The sequence below is a fragment of the Lotus japonicus genome, chromosome 1 (assembly GCF_012489685.1).
Source record: "Lotus japonicus ecotype B-129 chromosome 1, LjGifu_v1.2".
Lineage (NCBI taxonomy): Eukaryota > Viridiplantae > Streptophyta > Magnoliopsida > Fabales > Fabaceae > Lotus > Lotus japonicus.
In genome coordinates, this window is record NC_080041.1 from 123,357,035 (window position 1) to 123,379,047 (window position 22,013).

The following is a 22,013-nucleotide window of genomic DNA, read 5'->3' on the forward strand; positions in this document are numbered from 1 at the left end:
ACCTCATGGTTAAACAACGTTAATGTTAGATAATGATGGGCAGTTTTTTTTTTTCAATTAGATGAAAATTAATCGACAGTGTTTTGTGGCATAACCAAATCATATTCTTAACCAAAATACCAAGGTAACCATAATACTAAATATTGTTGAGGCTTTTGGTTTCGAGCATAGCTATTATAGCTAGCCTTGCACGTAAAAGTAGGCAAATTGGATGGTAAGCATGAATGACAGTTTCAACTTTCAAACAAAGCAAGGTTTTTGGCGATGAGCATTTCTTAACCGTTCTCATATCTAAAAACACCAAGCACAAATAGAAAGAGATTCACTATATAAACACACATTTTGTGTTAATTAACCACATTCATGGTTTTAAATTTTAATTGATCACATTCACCACATCAAGATCAATAGTCACACCACCACCATGACCCTCCCCACCAACCACAACTTGTTCTCATTGGTCTTCCTAGTGACCATTCTATGTTCCTCTTTGTTCCTCACCACAACAGCTTCTGAATCTAAAGGTATACATGAATCATGCTTAACTCTTTCTCTAAGTAATTTTTTTTCATGTTACAAATTTCAGAATCAAAAGGTTTGATTGTTGTCAATACAATATATGTTCAATTGAGGAAACTATATAAGGATCGATGTTAGTGATGTTTTGATGTTCCTCACAAACATTTTGTTTTATCAGTTTTGTTCTTTTTTCTCCCATCCTGTTAAGCTTTGTCTAGCACTCACCACCCATTTGGTTTGGTTTCCCTTCTTTTAAAATTGATAATTAATAGTGCATTGCCTCTATATATTGGAATAGAAACTTACTTGATGAATTATCTTCTTAATTGAACTTTCATGTGATTGAATCTTAACTCGACACTTGTTTGTTGGATTTTTTTTTCTTTCTAAAAGAGTATTTTTCATGAGAATGATATCCATGCCACATATCCCCAGTCTACTTCCTCAATGATCAATCAGTATGGTTCATCCTTAACTAGAACTCACTCACCTTTTCTGGGAACTTGCATTACAAGTTTTCTCTTACATAGTTGTGAAGCTATTATTTTCCAAATACTTCGACACCTAAGCAGCGCATAGTACACACACCCTTGAGACACCTCGTTTATCTTTATTTTCTTATCACATCTATCATATATCACACTCATTACTTCTCATTTTGAATGTCTGCCCTATGCGAATGTCTACGAATCATTTTTGCATTATTTTCTAATGTTTGTCACTTTTCCTTGATCTTTTGTTACCAACTTTCTATGATGATGTAGCCATCTTTTCTTTATGCCAAGGGGTAAAATGGGAGGTCTTTTTCATAGCTAAGTGTGGCTTCATATTACTCAAGAAGTTACATAGCCTATATTGTTAATTTTTCAGATTTAAAAAACATTATTAGAACTATTAGACAATGTAATAATATTATGCAGTTTTTTTACATCTTCCCCCCATAACCCATTATTGCTTGATTGTGCTTGATTGTAATATTCTTTGGTTGTGTGCATATTCTGCACCAATGAGATGACAGGTTATGAGAAGAATAAGAGGAGGACTAATTCTTTACATTTCATTGAACATATAAGAATTTGGCTTTGGTTCACCAAATATCATGTTAAGAACCATTGGAATCTTCATTTCTCTTTAATGATTTGGCTTTTGCTTTTGCCTTTTGTGAACAGGTGAAGAATACATCTACACTAAAGGAGCTAGAAATGGACCAGAGAATTGGGGGAGTCTAAAACCTGAGTGGGAAGTTTGTAGAAATGGAAAATCTCAATCTCCAATTGATATTAAAAATGTAGAGGGGTTTTCTCAACTTGGAAAACTTAAAAAAGATTACAAAGTAGCTCCTGCCACCTTGAAGAATAGGGGCCATGACATCATGGTAAGCCACAAATAACATGTTTAGATCAGTTCTCTTTCCTCAGAATCAATTCTAAAGCCCAAAAACCTCTCATCAGAATAGGTTCTGGCTCCATAATCATCAATTGTAGAATGATTTTCAAACATGCACTGGGTACTTCTCAGTGGCACATTTGCTCAATGAGCCTAATTCCTTAAATGCTTAATTTCTTGACAGCTCCAGTGGGACGGAGATGCAGGGAAGCTTAACATAAATGGAACTTACTACAAGTTTGTGCAAAGTCATTGGCACACACCTTCAGAGCACACGTTGAATGGATCAAAGTGAGTTTGCTTTTTAACTTTAGCTTATGTTACTGCTTAGTGTATGTTTGGATTTCCATTACATTAAGTGGGGCATGGATTTCCGTTGGAAGTTCTTTTAACCATTGTTAAAGGAAACCCAAATGATCAAATTGATGCACTGGTAGGGATACTCTTTATGCTCGACTTATTGTTAATCTTGACACATATATATGTATGAATGTTTTCTAGGTTTGACATGGAAATGCATGCAGTCCATGAAAACTCTAAAGGAGAGAGAGCTGTTATTGGAATATGGTATACAATTGGCCAGCCAGATCCCTTGCTTTCAAAGGTTTGCTATAGTTCTTGACATTTATGCTGCTGGAAATTTATTTATGCATGACTTGTAGACTACTCATACATGTGCTACCTTGTTATAATGAACATGTGTACAAATATGTATATTTAAGTACATATTGCAACTTCAAGCTGATCCAGTTACAACATGTTTTGGATCAGTATCTCTTTCATCAGAATTAGTTTTGAAACCTAGAAACCACTTACATAAGTTTCTCGCCGAAATTGATTCTAGCTTCAGAATCAATTGTACAGTGATTTACAAAGATGCACTAAATCTCATATTTTGGAAGCAGCATACAAATAAAATTTGAAAATGAAATAAATACCATTCACTACTTTTTTCATATATAGCTGAAACTCTGAACTTCAGTATCTATGTAAATATGATAAGCTATTGGCATAAGTAACATGCTGGTGTGGTTGAGTTATAAAAGAAGTAAAAAATGAAAAAAAGATCTAAAACATTCCAATATGGTGCTAGTAATGCTTGTGCTTTGTGACTTGAGTGGTTCATGATGTCAAACATTTCTTTTTGTATACTTTTTGGTGTTTAAGCTTTGTTCTTTCTGGCAGCTGCTCGACAACATAAAATTAAGTGGAGACAACAAGGACATAGATTTGGGAATACTTAACCCAGGACTCATCAAGTTTGGAAGCAGAAAGTATTACAGATATGTTGGTTCTCTGACAACACCACCATGCTCTGAAGGTGTTATTTGGACAATAGTGAAGAAGGTAATTTTGTACCTCCACATGATTTTCTTAACAAGCATATATAGATTGTTCTATACTAGACACCTCTTTTAAACTAATATAGCATGTCTATTACAGGTTAGGACGGTCTCAAGGGAGCAGTTGAAGGCCTTAAAAGAAGCTGTTCATGATGTAAGTAAATAAGCAGATGTATCAAAGGTGTATTTGGGTAAACAACTTATTCATAAACAAATTTGAGAATGTTATTGAGATAAGCTCTAAATAGGTTATAAGCAGGTATAAAAGCTTATTCATGAGCTAATCTGGACAACTTAATTATAAAAATAAGGTCATAACTATTTTCATAACCTCTTCCAAACACCTCTATAAGATAAGTTCAAATAAACTCTTAAAAGCCAAATAATGTTGCTTAAAGCAAATATGTGGAGGATTTTTTTTCAAGAAGCATGAAATTCTCTTCTATAACTTCAGATCAAAATGAACAGATAACTATGTTCCTAAAGTCCCCAGCCATAAGCAACAATATAAAGTATAAATATTAGCCATTTATTATTATCTAAATTATAACTTCTCCTACAGGGATTTGAGATCAATGCAAGGCCAACCCAGGAGCTTAATGGAAGAAAAGTTTGGTTATATACTCCAAATGTGGTGTGAAGGGAATTTCTTACTGCTTACAGTTGGCAGCAAAGTAGACAAGAAGAAGAACTTTTTGTATGGAGAAATAAATGGCCATATATCAGATGTTAAGATCGATTTCCGTGGAGAAGCACCCTAGGACGATGATGAACTTGTGTTTAGTTTAAGTTGTATATTGTGTGTGCTTGTTAATTTTCTCAGTAAGTTACTTTGCGGCTGTTCTAGAGGTGAACATGAGGAGATCCTATCATATCATATTGCTGAGAAAATAAATAATACATTATTCTGCTGCAAGATGGGTTCATATACAAATGTTTTATTTGTGAAGCACTCTCATGGAGGAGTTTTTATCGAGGGAATTTTCGTCCTCATCCCCATCTTTACAGGGAAATTGTCTTCAAGGTCGATGCTCCAAACGGAATTGTATTTAATTTATGAGAAATCCCCATCTTAAAGTGAAAATTGTCATCTCTAAATGTGACCAAGCCTTTTTTTTTTTGTTGAAATTATGTGACCAACCCTTTTATTATCAATAAAATGTTTGAGATCCAAGACAAAGCCGAATCACTCAACCTCAATTTCACTCCAACTTCTCTCAACTTTTTTAAAAAGTTTCTTGACTACCTCAACACCTTTTTTTTAAGTTATACCTAAGACTTATGTAATGATAATGGCGATTCTTATTTTATTTTACAATAAATTTTATATGTTTACTTATCTACTTTTTCATGGTAATGTCAATTGAGTAAAAAAAAACTATTATCATATTAGGATTTCAACATATTAAAATTCTGAAATTTTAACATGATTATTTGATGTGAAATTTTAAAACGAAAATCTTGATCTTGATTGATTGATTATGGGTTTTTTATGGAAGGACAAAGCGCACACCAATCTAATTGAGTTGCCTTATGGGCCCAACAACTCACTATAGTATGCCACAAATTATGAATATTTCAAAGATTTGTTACTAGAGAGTGTGATGTGAATGAAGTTTAATTTTAATGTACTAGAGAAATTGTTATAATGATGTGGGGGGTATACTTCAAGATTATAGCATGAGAGGGGTAATTAGTCAAGGATATATTTTTAACTTGCTTTATAAGTATCTCCATTGTCACTCTTCTTTAGTTTAGCACCTCACACTATGTTTCAGGAGCAATGCAGCTAGGGGTGGAAATAGGCCAGATGGCTCGTCAGGGGCCTATGGCTTGGCTCGTTAGAGGCTCGACTCGGCTCGTTTGTTAAAAAGGTTAGGCTTAGGCTTTTTTAAAAGCTTAATTAACTAAAAATGTCAGACCCAAACTATTAAAAAAGCTTATTTGGCCTAACAGCCGACCTATTTATATATTATTTTTATTAATAATATATCATTTGATTTTTTTTAAACTTATGTATACTTTAGTATAAAAGAAACCCTAAGTTCCTACCCTAACCAAGATTAGAAAGGTTCTAGACATATTCAACATAGCACATCATCAGCCGCACAGGACGCAGGCTGCAGCCAGCCACCACTGCCGGTCTGCCGCTGCCAAGTCCACCTCTCCTCCAAACTGCAAGTCACCACTCACCACCACCGTTTTACAAGAATTGCAGGTGTCTATTTTTATTTAAAAAGAAAGTGCAATGATATATAAAAGGCTTATTAGCCCGCCAGCCTAATGACATTCTTTTGATATAATTGTCTGTTAAATAGGCTTTTAAACAGGCTTGTAGGTCAGGCCAGGCCTTAGAAAATGTTAGGCCAAGCCGTAAAATTTGGCCTATTGATAGGCACAAGCTAAGCTTGGGCCACGAAAAGAAAATGCAGGCCAAACCTAGGCCACGCAAAGCTCAGCTCGGCCCGGCCTATTTCCACCCCTAAATACAGCCCCAACAAAGAGTTTTACTGAGTTGATATCTAAATACAACTCTTAAACATATATTAACATAATGAAAAAAGACAAAAATATTTTGTGTGCTGTGTTTTTGACAAATCCATATCATTAGAATCAAAAATTTAATTACATATATAACTTTGTCATGATTAATATTTAGACGAGTAAAAAAAATTGTACTGAATAAAATATATTCTTCAGATATATATAATATACACACTTTAAAAAAGGAATCATTTAAAATTTTTTTGTTTGAATAAATTAATAGAAGTTTTAAAAAATATTATTAGTTTCTTAATTAATATTAATTTATAACTGTTCAAAAAAAATTAATTTATAAAAATACTTATATGTATAATTTATTTATATTAATTTTTTATTATTATATAACTAAAAAAAATATCCCTTCCTTCTTATTAAAAGGATGATTTGATTAATATTTTTTTATTTTTTCCAAGAAAAAGATATCACAATGTCACACTCGACAGCGCACGTTAACGCAAATGTAACCTCACAAGCGCACGTTAGCACCGCCAGTGCTTCCCTGCAAACCTTCTCGTCCTCCTCTCCTTCTCCACTTTATCCTACGCACCTCGATGTTCTCTTCCTACATTTAGGGTTAGGGTTCTTCTTCTCCTTTTCCTTCATGCTTCGTCTCGTTCCTTCATTCGCATTGTAGACTCAACACAGCACATGGATCACACAACAAATCCCAACAACGATTCCCTTTCCTACTCCACTCTCTTCAATCTCGAGGTTCGGATTTCCCCAATTTTCGTTTCTCTGTGTTTCTGCATGTCGTGGTAAAAGATTGAATCTTTCTCGCACGAATTTTATTTTCTGAATTGGGTTTTTCTGTGATGGACTTGTATGGTTGATATGAAGGTTTTTAGCAACAAAAAAAAACAAAAATTTGAAGGGGTTTGGTACTGTTTTCTGTTTCTGATTACACTGTTTTGTAGCCTTTGATGAACTTTCAACTTCCAGAACAAGATGATGATTTTGAGTATTATGGGAATAGTAGTCAGGATGAGAGCAGAAACAACAGCCAAGGTAGGCACTGTGTTTTTTTTTTTGGGTTGTTGTTTTTACTTGTGTTTAGCCTGAGAGAGTTTTACCTAGTGCGATCTTTATGATTGTGAGTGATGGTTCTGTTGTAAAGAGTTACTGTTTTGCTGGGAGTTGTTTGTTGGTTTTAGTATTTAGAGCTTTGAATTATGTATGTAATCTGTATTTTTGGGATGCTTCTGGTAGTAGGTGGGGCAATTGTGAATGATAGCAATGGGAGCATGCACGGAAGGGATGTGAAGAGGTCTCGAAACAGTGATAGCAAGGAGAAGAGTAGTTTTAACGGCACACACATGACGGAGGAACGATATCGATCAATGCTTGGAGAGCATATTAAGAAATATAAGAGGAGGTCTAAGGATACCTCGTCTAGTCCGGCCCAAAATCAGGTTGCTGTTCCAGTTGCGAAAAGTAACACAGGATTAAAATCTCACAAGTTAGGGAATGAACGCAGGGGAGGATTACAGGCTCCAGAGACTACATCGGAATGGATGAATGGATCCGATTCTCAGAAACTAGGGAACTTCCGTGAGGCAAATTTAGTGCAGCGATTTGGCACTGATAGGTTTGCCTTTTTAGCTCTGTTGCCTTTATAGTGTTGGGCTTTTGAATAATGATAGTTGTTTAAGTTACAAAATGGCCTCACCTTTTGTAAGCTCCTTGCAGGATTATGTATGAACCTCCATCTTTGGACATTGGGGATGGTATAACCTACAAAATTCCTCCAATTTATGATAAGTTGGCTGCAATGCTGAACCTTCCAAGCTTCTCGGATATCCATGTCGAGGACTTTTACTTAAAGGGTACCTTGGATTTGGGCTCCTTGGCTGAAATGATGGCTGTTGATAAAAGGTTTTGGAATAGAAATCGGGCAGGCATGGGGGAACCCATAACCCAATATGAATCACTTCAGGCACGACTAAGGGTCATGTCAACTTCTAATTCAGCTCATAATTTCAGCCTCAGAGTATCTGATGATGGTAGTTCTTCCATTCCGGAGGGGGCGCCTGGAAACATAAAGCGACATATTTTATCTGAGGGTGGTGTACTGCAGGTTTATTATGTGAAGGTTTTGGAGAAAGGCGACACATATGAGGTATCTATTGAACAATAAGTGAGTGATTTTTCCATTTAGCTTTACTCTTCTTTTTTCTGTTTTTTAATTTAGCTTTGTCTTTCAACTGCTTCAGATCATTGAACGAAGCCTACCTAAGAAACAAAAGTTTAAGAAAGACCCTGCTTTAATAGAAAAGGAGGAAATGGAAAGATTTGGAAAGGTTTGGGTAAATATTGTAAGGAGAGACTTGCCAAGGCATCATAGGAACTTCACTACTTTTCATCGAAAGCAGCTCACTGATGCCAAAAAGTTCTCGGATACCTGTCAAAGAGAGGTATGCCCTGTTTCCCCCTGATAGGATTGTTTATCTGTTACATTTCATGTTGGTTTGTGGTATACCTAATCTCGCCATATAGTCTAATGCATTGTAGGTTTTGTATTTTTCATTTGCAGTTCAATAACTTGTATCAATTTATTTTCTTTCAGGTTAGAATGAAAGTGAGTAGATCACTTAAATGGACAAGGACTGCCAGTATGCGCACCCGGAAATTAGCTAGAGACATGTTACTATTCTGGAAACGAATAGAAAAGGAGACGGTACTTATTAATTCCTTGCTGAAGTTTATTGATTTTATTGTGCTGGTGATTCTAGAAGACATATTTTTCTTTGATTGTTGTGGAGTTTAGTTGAACATGATGGCTGCAAACTCTTCCTTATGGACATTTTTTAGAACAAGTTTGATGCATGATAGTTGATGATATATTACTGACTTGCTATGTGTACATATATTTTGTTGATTTGTATTCATCTAATGAATGATAGTCTTGCAATCTTCTTCCTGTTCACAATTTTTTATGTCGTCATCAGTGATGATTGATTTGGATGTTATTATTCACTTTTTCAAAGCAAAGGTATTTAAATATAGGGTCCGAGGTTTTCAATTTAGTTGTTTTTGATATTCAGATAAGACTTGGGATTTGTTTATTAGATACATACACCACAATGTTGGTTCTGATCAGGTGGTCTATTTATTTGACATACAGATGTGGTCATCTGTACTTGGAGTTATTTTGTGTATGGGACTATTGTCACGCTGATGTAAAATACACTTGAATATGCTGTAATTTTTCAATTTCATTCCTTGCAGGCAGAAGTGAGAAAAAGAGAAGAAAAAGAAGCTGCTGAAGCTTTGAGGCGCGAACAGGAGCTCCGAGAAGCAAAGAGGCAGCAGCAAAGGCTTAATTTTCTTATACAACAAACAGAGCTGTACAGTCACTTTATGCAGAACAAGTCAAACTTACTATCTTCAGAAGCTTTGCCCACGGAAGATGAAAATACAAATGACCAAGGTGCACTGATAAACTCTTCAGATGCTGGGCCTAATGAGGAGGAAGATCCTGAAGAGGCTGAATTGAAGAGGGAAGCTTTGAAGGCTGCTCAAGAAGCAGTCTCTAAGCAGAGAAGTTTGACAAGCGCTTTTGACACTGAATGCTTGAGGCTGCGCCATGCTGGTGAAACTGATTCAGTACCGCCAGAAGTTGCTGGAGCAAGTAATATTGATTTGCAAACCCCGTGAGCTCCCTCTCTCTCTCTGTATGTTGTGTGAATGCATATCTACACTACTTGGAAATTTTTAAATGGCGAATGCAAATTTATGTTGATGTTCATCTGAATAATATTGAGGATTGTGTGATAAGAAATACTGTGTTCATTCTAATCAACTTTATGTATTGCTGTATTGCAGCTCCACCATGCCTGTGGCATCCACTGTTCGGACACCTGAATTATTTAATGGTTGTCTAAAAGAATATCAACTAAAAGGTCTTCAGTGGCTAGTTAATTGTTACGAGCAGGTTGTTGAGCACTCTTAATAAAGTCTCAATGATTTATTGCTTTTGGTTTCTAATAAGAATGCTTTTGGGACCTTTTAGGGTTTGAACGGTATTCTTGCTGATGAGATGGGACTTGGAAAGACCATTCAAGCTATGGCTTTTTTAGCCCATTTAGCTGAGGTAGCTATTCATTAAGCTTTTTTTGAAGAACTCCATGACTTTATTTTAACTTGCTTGTCGCATGCAGGAGAAAAACATATGGGGACCTTTTTTGGTTGTTGCACCTGCCTCAGTATTAAATAATTGGAATGAGGAACTTGAGCGCTTCTGCCCTGAACTGAAAAGACTTCCTTATTGGGGTGGGGTTTCAGAGCGAACAGTGCTCAGGAAAAGTATCAACCCAAAGGATCTTTATCGGAGGTAATGTTATTCTCTTTTGCATTCATAACCTTAAAAAGTACAGATGCCAATAGTACACTTTTGGCTTGTTTAGTGTTACATAATTAATCTAAATGCCGATAGTACACTTATAGTCGTATAAGCTGCCATGTCATCAAGTTTTCTAGGCGTTTTAAAGGGTATTGATATTTGGGATGAATTTGGTCAAATTAAGAAACATTTTCGACAAAATAAAACAGTGTAATTATGGGATGAAAATGCAACCCAAAGTAAAGGGACAAAGGCTGTGTTTGATATAGTGTTATTAATCCCGTATAGTGGGGCATAGCTGCTCACTGAAAAAACACTATAGTGGGATGGCCGCTATTCTGATTTTTTTTTATATATAATTGATATAATATACACTAGTATACATACATAAACTCTTAAAATGATAAAAAGTACTCAACTTATGATATTGTAATTAAGTTTGAAAAGTCAGGTGACATAAATAAAACATAGAAGTCAGACCAGTGAGAAATTAAAAGGGAGTGATTAAAGAAAAAATAGAGCCAGTAAAATAGGAAAAAGAAAAAGGAACCAGAAAATAGACAAAATAATCAACAAAAGAAAGAAAAACAGGGGGAAAAGAACAAAACATCACTGCTAGCCGCTGGATGAGAATAAATGGGACTGTTGGGGCTGTAAATGATCGCTGGAACCTCGCCGGTCTTCACGCGGTGGCTAGTATGTGGTAGCTTGGTTGGTGGAAGATTGGTCAGAAGCTGGACTAGGTTGCGGAAATGACTGAGGTGTGAAGAGGAGACTCCTTTAAGAGGAATGTTTTTTTACCTTTTAAACCTAAAACCCAAAACTATGCTCCTAAAAGTTTACCCTAATGTGAGTATTATGAGGGTAATTTCAACCGGTACAGGCATGATGTCAACCGCGCCGATACGCAATGAACTGTAGTGGCCATGGGCCTCTATCTCACGCTACTAACAAGCCTGGTTTAATATCTAATGGATGGAACATAATCAAATCTATCTGAATCGAATAAAGTTAGAATTCCATATTTTGGGTATTTTGATGATTGAAAGGAGAAGAATACTTGTTACATTCTGTCCCATTGCTCCTAAATTGGAGGGGAAGGAAAACCAGGGTATTGGATGAAACCATTTTATTTGTTCCATTCTGTTCCATCTTATTTTAAACAATCAAAACAATAGAACCTATTATGATTCCATTTCTTTCCACTTCATTTCATCCCTTTCCATCAATTGAAATATAGCTAAAAAGTAAAGTTTGTCCAATTTGTAATCATATTTGAATTTTGAATCTGACAAAAAATGGCTAACTGAGTACATTTTAAAAAAACTATTGTGAGAGTTCCTTTAAGTTGAGAGCTCTTTGTATGTGGTGGACCTTTGTGATTGACGTGAAATAATGATTATCTCACTTTTAAGTTTAGTCAAGCAAAACAGTTGGGTTTTAAGAAAGTGAAGTAAAGGATATCAAATGGTAGAATCCCCTTTCAATCAGTGTAGATATTTTACCAATATTAATTCACTATTCATTTGCATAGAATCATCTTGACTCATTTGCATATAATCATCTTCACTAAAAACCTTTGGAATTGTGAGGCTAATACAATATTTTGGCCCACATCTGCCACTTGTAAATTCTACTTATAATTTATCTTTTTGGTCTTTGATTTTTATCCCTCTGAATTCTATTTTTACTATATTTTATATATTTACAGGGAGGCTAAATATCACATTCTTATTACAAGCTACCAACTTTTAGTAACTGATGAGAAGTTCTTTCGGCGCGTGAAATGGCAGTATATGGTTTTAGATGAAGCCCAGGCAATCAAAAGTGCAAGCAGGTTTGTGATAATCTATATTTCTGCGATGCAGAAGTGAATGACATTCATAATTACTTGGTTATTGTTCCTTACTTCCTACCATTGTTTTAAACAAAATTTGATTAATTATTTTATGGGGTGCATTTTTCCTGATTGAGTTGTGTATAATTTTGTAGATCTTTCTTATTTGTGTGGTTAATACAATATTTGAAGTTACAGTAACATCTGTTTTTGTGATTGCTGCCCTTATAAAAACTAAATTTCATCCAACAGTATAAGATGGAAGACACTCCTCAGCTTTAATTGTCGGAATCGCCTACTGCTAACTGGTACACCCATTCAGAATAATATGGCTGAGTTATGGGCTCTTCTGCACTTCATCATGCCAACTTTATTTGACAGCCATGAGCAGTTTAATGAGTGGTTTTCAAAAGGGTATGTTTTCCTCGTTATCGTCCTTAGATACGTTTGCTAGTTTAAGTATGGTCTAACAATCATTTCTGATTTATAACATGCCAGAATTGAAAACCATGCAGAACATGGGGGTACTTTGAATGAGCACCAACTTAATCGGTTGGTAAGTTTGTCTTCCCTGTGTGATAGTAATAGTAAGGAGATAGTTAGGATATTTTATTATTTAAATATTATATTGAGTTTTTTAATCAGATATTTTATGGGCATATAATAACCTATGTTGTGGAATGAGGGAGGGGGTTGCTTTGGGTCTCTTCAAATTAGAGGAAATTGTTGGTGTCATTCTTTGTGGCCTTTGTTGGGTCTTAAATTTCTGGGATTTTTTAAACTTATGAGTTGTATTAAAACAGGGATACTACAATAGGATGTGTAGTATGGTGGCTTTTATTTTTATTATTGCTTTTAAGTTCTAATTATTATATTTGGTTTGTTTCACTTCTTAGTTTTTATCATTTTATAATTTTTGGCTTATATTTTGGGTATGTTCTCTTAACAGCATTCAATTATAAAGCCTTTCATGCTGCGACGTGTTAAAAAAGATGTGGTTTCTGAGCTGACTACAAAAACTGAAGTTACGGTCCATTGCAAGTTGAGTTCTCGTCAGCAGGCTTTTTATCAAGCAATTAAGAACAAGATATCTCTTGCTGAGTTGTTTGACAGTAATCGTGGGCAGCTTAATGAAAAGAAAATCCTGAATTTAATGAATATTGTTATTCAACTAAGGAAGGTAGACAATCCATATTGTTCAGGCTTTATTTCCCATGCTTTAATTTTCGTATCAATTGGTTCCTTCCGAAATCAGGATTATTGTGTTTCAATTATGTCATGTTCTTTTTACTTCCCACCAAGATTGCGCATTATAAATTCTTTAAATTTGATAGGTTTGCAACCATCCGGAGTTGTTCGAAAGGAGTGAGGGCAGCACATACCTTTACTTTGGAGAGATTCCAAATTCCCTTCCACCTCCTCCATTTGGGGAGTTGGAGGATGTATATTATTCTGGTGGTCACAACCCCATATCCTATGAGGTATTTCTTCTTGCCTTGTGTCCAAAAATTCATTTTTCCTCCTCTTCAATTCAATGTCCCATATTTCTTATTCAAGTTCTTTTAACGTTCCTAAGTTAGAAGCTCTCTTAAGTTGGAAGTAAAATTTAAATGTTATATCACAGTGTGTTTGACGTCCTTTCGATTGGATTTTACATGATACTTATGGTTGAAATTATAGGGTCTAAATCGTCAAGGAGAAAGAGGGAAAATAAACTTCCGATAATGTTCTCTTAAACTGATATGATGTGTAATGATGTGATACAAAATGCTGACTTAATGCTCCTATGCTTACTCTTAACTAGAACCTAATTTTTGTTGCAATTTGGCTTTTTATTATGAAAGGAAATTTTGTTTCGATATTATGTTTACCCTTTGGAGAATCTTTCATATATTGGGTTTTCTTTTGTTTTTGTATTGAGTTCTCCCTTTTGCCCTAGTAATTAGCTTCTCTGCTTCATTATGTTGACAATACCACCTTCAGTTCTTTTTCTTATTTTTGTGTCCCGTTTTTTCAGATACCAAAAGTTGTCTATCAAGAAATATTGCGAAGTTCTGAAACTCTCAGCTCAGCTGTTGCTCATGGTGTCTGTAGAGAGCCTTTACAGAAGCATTTTAATATTTTTACACCAGCAAATATTTATCGATCTGTGTTCTCAGAAGATATTCATGTTAAAAGTGGAAACTTTGGTTTTACCCATTTGATGGATTTGTCTCCACAAGAGGTGACATTTCTGGCTACTGGTTCTTTTATGGAGCGTCTTTTATTTTCTATGACGAGATGTGAAGAAAAGTTCATTAATGAAGTGGTAGACTTTGTTATGGAGACCTTAGATGATGATGATCCAGGATGTAGTTACCTTGATAAAGGAAAAGTGAGAACTGTCACACGAATGTTATTGGTGCCGCTAAGATGTGAGACTAAGTTTCTTCAAAACAGTTTGCCAACGGGTACTGGCCATGCTCCTTTTGAGGCCTTGGTTGTCCCACATCAGGATAGGCTTTCATCAAATGCAAGGCTTCTTCACTCTGCTTACTCATATATCCCAAAAAGTAGAGCTCCCCCAGTATGTTATCTTTCTTTACTAGTCTTCAGCTATTTTCCCAAAATAAGTTGTCTTGTTTTAACAAAATGATAATTAAACTGTGTTTCTTCTTTTCATCTTCTTAGATTGGTGCTCACTGCTCTGATAGAAACTTCTACTATAAAATGATTGAAGAATTACATGATCCCTGGCTTAAGAGGATGTTTGTGGGATTTGCACGTACTTCTGATTGTAATGGGCCTAGAAAGCCAAATGGTCCTTCTCATCATTTGATTCAAGAGATAGATTCTGAAATCCCTGTTTCTCAGCCTGCTCTTCAGTTGACACACAGCATTTTTGGGTCTTCTCCACCTATGCGAAATTTTGACCCAGCAAAATTGCTCACTGTAAGTGTTGTTTTTACTCCTTTTATTTCTTTCTCATGGAGTGCCTCCTCATTTCAACTTTCATGTGGAATTAATCTTCTAAGTCAAATGATAGGACTCTGGGAAGCTTCAAACACTTGATATATTATTGAAACGCTTACGAGCAGGAAATCATCGTGTTCTTCTGTTTGCTCAGATGACCAAGATGCTGAATATTTTGGAGGTATTTTTAAACTTTCCAGTGTTAAACCTTTTGATATTAGTCGTTTGTGTATACTGGTTTCATTTTGACTTGTTCAAAAATGTAAAACATGGATATATTAATGAATAAAATCAGTCATTGTGTTAGCCTCTTGGTGGTGGCCCATTTCCCTTCAATGTGATGGTTACATGAAATCAGCCTGAGAGACCTGACATGCATGCTCATGTTTGTCTATGTTTCTAAAGAAACTACATGAGTTTGATTCTTTTTTATTTTTTTCTAAAGAAAACGTGAACTCAGACTATTTCAATTCAGTGATTGGAAAATGAATACATTCTTACCGTATTGAGGATCTCGGCCTTCAACCCATTTTTTGTTATGCTCACTGGTGATTTAATCCTTCTCGCAGGACTATATGAACTACAGGAAATATAAGTATTTTAGACTTGATGGATCATCTACCATTCAGGACCGCAGAGACATGGTCAGAGACTTTCAACATAGGTAATGTTGTCTTCTTTATAATACTGTTCTCTGGTTAGACGACTACTGATTGTTATGTATTCCATTATACCTGTTGGTGATATTTTTTATTAATTTGTTGTAGGTCTGATATTTTTGTGTTCTTACTGAGTACAAGAGCTGGTGGATTGGGTATCAACTTGACAGCAGCTGACACAGTCATATTTTACGAGAGTGATTGGAATCCAACATTGGATTTACAGGCAATGGACAGAGCTCATCGTTTGGGTCAGACAAAAGATGTTAGTTCCTTCTCTCCCTCTCCCTTCCTCCTCATGTACCCATTTGTTATTTGTTCTTTGGATGGCATGTTACATATTTTTTGGGATCTCAGCTGATGGCCTCTGAATTTTTCATTCTATTCATACCTGGAGTTGTTGCATCCCTTCCTATCTGAATCTTGCTCAATTTTGCTTGCTTAGACACAAAAACCACTCCTTTTATCAGCTTACTGTTTTAATTTAAAACTAACTTCAGATGTATTCTTGAACTTGTAGGTTACTGTTTACCGACTTATTTGTAAGGAGACAGTTGAAGAGAAGATTCTTCAAAGAGCTAGTCAAAAAAGTACTGTACAGAACCTTGTCATGACTGGTGGTTCTGTTGGCGGTGACCTTTTAGCTCCTGAGGATGTCGTATCTTTGCTTCTGGATGATGTTCAGTTGGAGCAGAAATTAAAGGAAATCCCTCTCCAGGTCAGTTGAGAATCAGGTCACCCAAATTCATTATATTACATGATGTTGATTATCCCACTAAAAATCTTAATGAACAAGGAAAAGACCAAGTTCCAGAAAGCCTAAAACCTATTTGAGAATTTTTCAGATTATGTTTAACCTCACTTATCCTTCCAGGTAAAGGATAAGCAAAAGAAAAAACAACCTACGAAGGGTATTCGGGTAAATGAAGATGGTGATGCGTCTTTTGAAGATCTATCAAACTCTGTGGCTCAGGGTACTGCAGATAACGATAATGCCATGAACCCAGAGGGATCAAAGTCCAGTAACAAAAAGGTATCGTTGAGTTTTTTATTGTTTTCTATGTCTTCAAGGCAGCTTCCTTGATTGATTTAAGTTTGTTGCTCTAGTTTTCCCATAATTATATTAGTTTGAACTGCTATAAATTGAGTGACGGTAGTTTAGTTAAGGAAAACAAAATCTCATAATAAGGCTTGGCTTTTCTTTCTTAATCCCTACCTTTCACTAAAACATCACTTATTTTGAACTGGAGAGAGTAAAGAGATGGACTTCCAAGGGACTTTGAATGACGGAGTGTTCTTTCTTGATAGTCTTTAGAATATATATTGAGTCTTTGGTGGCTATTGTTTCAAGGAACTATGTTCAGATTTAGAAAGTATTTCCCACTTAAAAATGGTAAAGGAGACATAACTTGTGTATTTAATGGCTGCATATGTTTGCTGCTTTACTGGATCAATGGTTCATCTGCATATGATAAACATACAATTAGTTTTCAATACAACTTGTGGACCCTTGAACCATATGTGGTATTTGTCTGTTTTATCATTTATTTGATATTTAAGTGATCTAAATTTTTAGATGAGCTGATTTTTATGGCATTCTAAGGTTGAAAGTTTATTGTTAATTTCTTATTTCAACTTGGTAACAATGTCCATTTGCAGAGAAAAGCTGCCTCGGATAAGCAAACTTCGAGGGCAAAAAATTCCCAAAAGATGAGTGAACTGAGTACTATGCCTATAGATGACCAATTGGATGATATCCACCTAAATACTGATCCAGTGGATCAGAAACCGAAGAGACCAAAGAGAATAAAGAAGAATGTCAATGAAAAGTTTGAAGAGGCTTTTACTGGCACAGCTACCGTGGTCCCAGAGCAGACCCAGTTTCAACCTCCACATGATTTCAATGCTGGCGGGTCTAAAGTTGAATCAGGCCAAGACACCTGAAACAGTGACTCCTGACCATTAAGTTTTGCGCGAAATCTGGGGTAGTTACTGTTCTATCAGATTCAGCCCTGTGGATTAAGATTTTCTGGGGTAGACTGCTAAATTTGTTCTGTAGGTGATCTGCAGTTGATAGCTCCCTTGTTGGATATTGACTAACTGCAACTAGTGGCTGCACAGTTGAGTCAATGTAGGGGAAGATTTATAACCCATGCTGTATATAGTAGTCCTGCATATATGTTGGTTATAGATCTACCCCTCTTCTAGTATGCAGGGTTTGTTTGTACATATGGGGTTATCCTCACTATTCTTTGTACCACAAGCAATATTGGTAACTTACATAATATACTAGTCTTGTTAAGGCCACTGCATCACAATTAGCATCTGACACAAATGCAGGTTCTTAATATTTGCGAGTGCTTTAATAGAAGATATAATTAATAACATGCCACAATTAGTCAGGAAATCATAGATCTCGTTTGAATGTGAATTAAAGAGCACTTATTGGAGTTTATCTAGTGTTTTTTCTTGTAGATAAGCTCCAACAAGTGCTCTTAAGTTCATTTCAAACGGGACCTTAGTAGGCATAGGCTGGAATGCAACATGGGTTCATTCATTTCAACTATTCTGCTCCCACATAGATGAATTCAGGCATGTACAAAATCAATACTAACTTGGAATCATCTGTTTGCTGAATGAAGATAGCATGTTTGGTAAATACTGATGGGAAATACTAACAAAAAGGCTTGTCTGTTCTTTGTTATCATAAACAAAGAGCGTAGGTTCACTGAAGATTTTTATTTTGGACTGTTTATATGTTGACATTTTCATCCCTAAGTCCCGACCAACACACGGTTAAGATTTTCCCTGTTTCCTCATCTTGGGTAAGAAAAATGGAAAAAAGTTGATGACTCCGAAGATAGTGGTCAGCTCAGAAAGAACATTATTTAAAGACGAATAGTTATACGAATTTCCAAAATAATAATCAATCATATTCAAAGTTACTAAAAAAAGGAATTATAAGCACTTACTATGGTTAAGAGATTTGATAAAATTGAAATACTATAACCCGTTTTGAAAACATGATATAAAATTCTTTTTTGGTCCAAATAATTAATAATTAATATAAATATACCAATGCTTTTGTTTGGGGTTAAGTTGTGGTTCTTCATATATTCAATGTCAAAGGCAGATTCATAAAAAATCAATGTCGAAGGAGAAATATGCAGTTCTCTTGACACGCCGTATAAATTTTTCACATCACCTAAAATTTAAAAATTAGGGTGAATTGATCAAACTATACTCAGTCTCTCATCTTCCACCAATCATTCCCCTTTCTCTCCACACATCACTCATTTCAGTCTCACTCACTCTTTACTCTTTACTCTCACAGTCTCACTCTAACTCTCAACTCTCTGACCATTATTGGATCTTGGAGAAGAGGTATAGATTTATGGGGTCGGTCACATTGGTTTACCCTAAATCAAAAGTTTGATTTTAAAGTCGCATTCGTGGGAAAATCTTTATAATTTACTACACCGGGTTAAATAGTATTGGTTGAACCGAAAAATAATAAATGTCATTTGAGTTTGAAACTTTCAATTTTATCATGTGGTTTTTTATGGATGGGTGTTTGTTAGAGCATCTACATCCATCATACTCACTAAAATATCTACACATTATTTTTTCAATTTTCCATAATGTCACATCATCTACCCCATTTTACTAACTTTTTACTCCAACCCAACAACTCTTAAAAGTTTCTATAGTGGATCCCACCATCAACATCACATTTGTATATTTTATTATTTATCTACATTTTAATTAATTGTAAGTGCTTGTAATAAATACAATCTCATCTTTCAAGTCTAGTGTGGAGTATCTATTCTCACATACTCATATTTGTCATGTTTAAATTGAATATGTACTCTAATGGTAATAGATACTCATATGAGTATGTATTTAACATTAGATATTACCATTGGAGATGCTCTTATATGATACCGAAATGTAACCAATCAAAAATTCAGTTAGAGTTTGAAACTTTCAATTTCATGCTCACTTAGACTATTAGCTAATAGTTAGGCATTTTTATATATTTGCACATTTTTTTATCACATTACTTATCACATCTCTCACGAGCTCTCTTTTATTTGTTGAGCTACCTCGCATTAACTACAAATATGATCAAATAAATTCTTATACATAGTAGAACAATTATCACCTTTAAGCTTGCTTTTAGATTAGACATAACTCAAATTATAATATCATTTATATCTCTTTAAGGAGGAAAAATGTGTATGAAAATCTTTTTCCCAATTAGGTCGGCTCAAGTCATTGTTATGTACTTATGTTTGTAGATGGATATATCTAATTCTCACTTTCGTTCATCTACATGTTGCACTTAATTTACTCACAATGTGTAGTACTACTGATAGATAGTTGAGCTTCTTAAGTATTTAGTTAAGTGTTTCATTTTTTTAAAAAAAGTATTTAGTTTAGAGTTTGATCGCTGAACAATTCGTTTGGAGAAACATTTGTTGTGAGAGACTTACCTACTTAATGTGAGGTCCGAGCCTCAAGGGAACAGTCTCATGAATATCAGCTAGCTTTGAGATAACTTGGGAAATAAAAAAAAAATACCCTAATTTTTATTTTATCTTTTCAAACTTTGACAATATACTTCTAAAAAAATGTCAAAAATATTTAATTTTATAACATTATTTTAGTCAATATAAATTAGGCTTACATTTTTTCATAGAACGTGCAAAAATTTTAATATGGACAACAATATACTAATTATTTTCATTTTATTTTTTTCTGATTCAAAGCAAAATTAGTAATATACAAATTCCAAAACACATTCATATTAATAGAAATTTGTTGGAGCATGAATCATGTACCCCATTCATTCATTGAAGCAAAATTGTCACATTAGTCCACCACCTAAATTCAACGACTACTAGTAGTTTTCCAAAAGTTCAGAAAATAGAAGCCACCAAAACCAACCCAATTAATTTCTAAGTTTTGAGAATGATACCTGAATCCGATTACATTAGCAAATGTGTCCCATCTAACAAGCACTTTAGCATTAATCTTTTCAACTAAGACAAGCTCAAAGTAGGCAAGGGAATAAGAAAGAGGAAGAACATTTAATAGGGTGTGTGTGAGCAGGAAAAAGGACAAGTTTTTAAAGAAATATTATGACTGTGGAAGCCAAGGTCGGGACGGCACATCACATGAAAGTATGGACAAAGTCATACAATATTAATGACCGTTGGGGAAGTTGGCTGCACCCAATAACCTTTAATGCCAATTACATTGATTGGTGGCAATGTGGCATGGCACTGTTTTCCAATTACATTGATTGGTGGCAATGTCAACATGACTTAACAATGAAGATTAAAAATGTACTCCCTCCGTTCCCGATCTTTTGTTGTTTAAGGTTATGCACATTGTTTAAGAGTGTAATTATTGATATATTTGTTGACATAAACACCCTTATTTAATGTTAAGATAAAGTGAAGAAAGAGAATGATAGTTATTGGTTAAAAAACTTTTTATGATTTTGATTGGTGAAAATAAGAGGTGGTAGGTGAGAGATATAGTATTAAATAAGGGTATACATGGAATAAATTGAAAAAAAATGTATTGGGTTCGTAAAACAACAAAAGTTTTGGAATTTAGACCAAAAGTTAAAACAACAAAAGATTAGGAACGGAGGGAGTAAGATTTAGATTTACTATAGGACAAAACTTACATACAAATAGGGCTTTAAGCCCTCCACAATATCAAAAAAAAAAAAACTTACATACAAATATATTTTAAGTATTGTCCAATTAAAATCTCAGATACCGATATATGTATATGAAAAATGATAAAAAAAAATATTTAGTAGGAGTTGGAGTCTTATATTGAGAGACGCCAAAAATGTCTTTAAAGGGTTTTTTAGGTGAGAATATTTTATTAGTGTATTAACTTGCTCAATTTTTCATTTTAAGCCACGTATCATGTTGTAATTGGAAAACAGTAAAATATATAGAACTGTATAACTTTTGTATAACTGCATGTATAGAATTGTATAACTTTTGTAATTTAGTATAGAGTGAGCCATGAAACGGAAGAGTAGTCTTATGATAAGTATTCTATGTATAAAAAATTAAGAAATAGAAATTTATTTTTATATTTTAAAATTTGGTGCAAATGTAAAGAAGTAATATATTACCACTAAAAGTTTGAGAGAATCATGTTCGAGTTAGATATGATAATTATGAGTTACCCTACCAAGTACTATTATATAATGGTAACATGATGTGTTACTTCTACTTTCTTACATTCTATGTATTTATCTATCTATCTATCTATCTATAATAATACATAAAGTATCAGTTATACTGCATAATATCTAAGTATTACATTCATAATACATTGCTACTTCTTAATATTTGTGCCACAACCTTAAAGTATCAGTTATATAGGAACGGAGGGAG

The 22,013-nt window shown here is 34.6% G+C and overlaps 2 protein-coding genes across 5 annotated transcripts; both read left to right on the top strand.

The window, feature by feature from the left end:
• Positions 1-196: 196 nt before the first annotated feature.
• LOC130732586 (alpha carbonic anhydrase 4-like) lies at positions 197-4,428 on the top strand. 2 transcript variants are annotated; one of them, XM_057584600.1, is made up of 7 exons: positions 197-524; positions 1,689-1,894; positions 2,090-2,196; positions 2,407-2,509; positions 3,091-3,252; positions 3,349-3,402; positions 3,811-4,428. In XM_057584600.1, the coding sequence occupies exons 1-7, from the start codon at positions 425-427 to the stop codon at positions 3,886-3,888; spliced, it is 810 nt and encodes a 269-aa protein (XP_057440583.1). In that variant the 5' UTR covers positions 197-424; the 3' UTR covers positions 3,889-4,428. The 2 variants fall into 2 exon arrangements, with proteins under 2 accessions (XP_057440583.1, XP_057440584.1); XM_057584601.1 differs by lacking the exon at positions 197-524 and adding an exon at positions 1,382-1,537.
• A 1,815-nt stretch (positions 4,429-6,243) lies between these two features.
• Positions 6,244-17,889, top strand: LOC130730137 (chromatin-remodeling ATPase INO80). Of its 3 annotated transcripts, none has more exons than XM_057582048.1 (23): positions 6,244-6,503; positions 6,710-6,800; positions 7,002-7,380; positions 7,482-7,911; positions 8,006-8,206; positions 8,359-8,469; positions 9,021-9,445; positions 9,618-9,726; positions 9,805-9,885; positions 9,953-10,125; positions 11,846-11,971; positions 12,224-12,385; positions 12,470-12,527; positions 12,921-13,151; positions 13,306-13,452; positions 13,989-14,537; positions 14,642-14,902; positions 14,997-15,104; positions 15,493-15,587; positions 15,691-15,847; positions 16,103-16,300; positions 16,457-16,615; positions 17,242-17,889. In XM_057582048.1, the coding sequence occupies exons 1-23, from the start codon at positions 6,441-6,443 to the stop codon at positions 17,524-17,526; spliced, it is 4,599 nt and encodes a 1,532-aa protein (XP_057438031.1). In that variant the 5' UTR covers positions 6,244-6,440; the 3' UTR covers positions 17,527-17,889. The 3 variants fall into 3 exon arrangements, with proteins under 3 accessions (XP_057438031.1, XP_057438032.1, XP_057438033.1); XM_057582049.1 differs by having other exon boundaries at positions 7,005-7,380; XM_057582050.1 differs by having other exon boundaries at positions 6,245-6,503; positions 6,735-6,800; positions 7,005-7,380.
• The last annotated feature ends 4,124 nt before the right edge of the window (positions 17,890-22,013 follow it).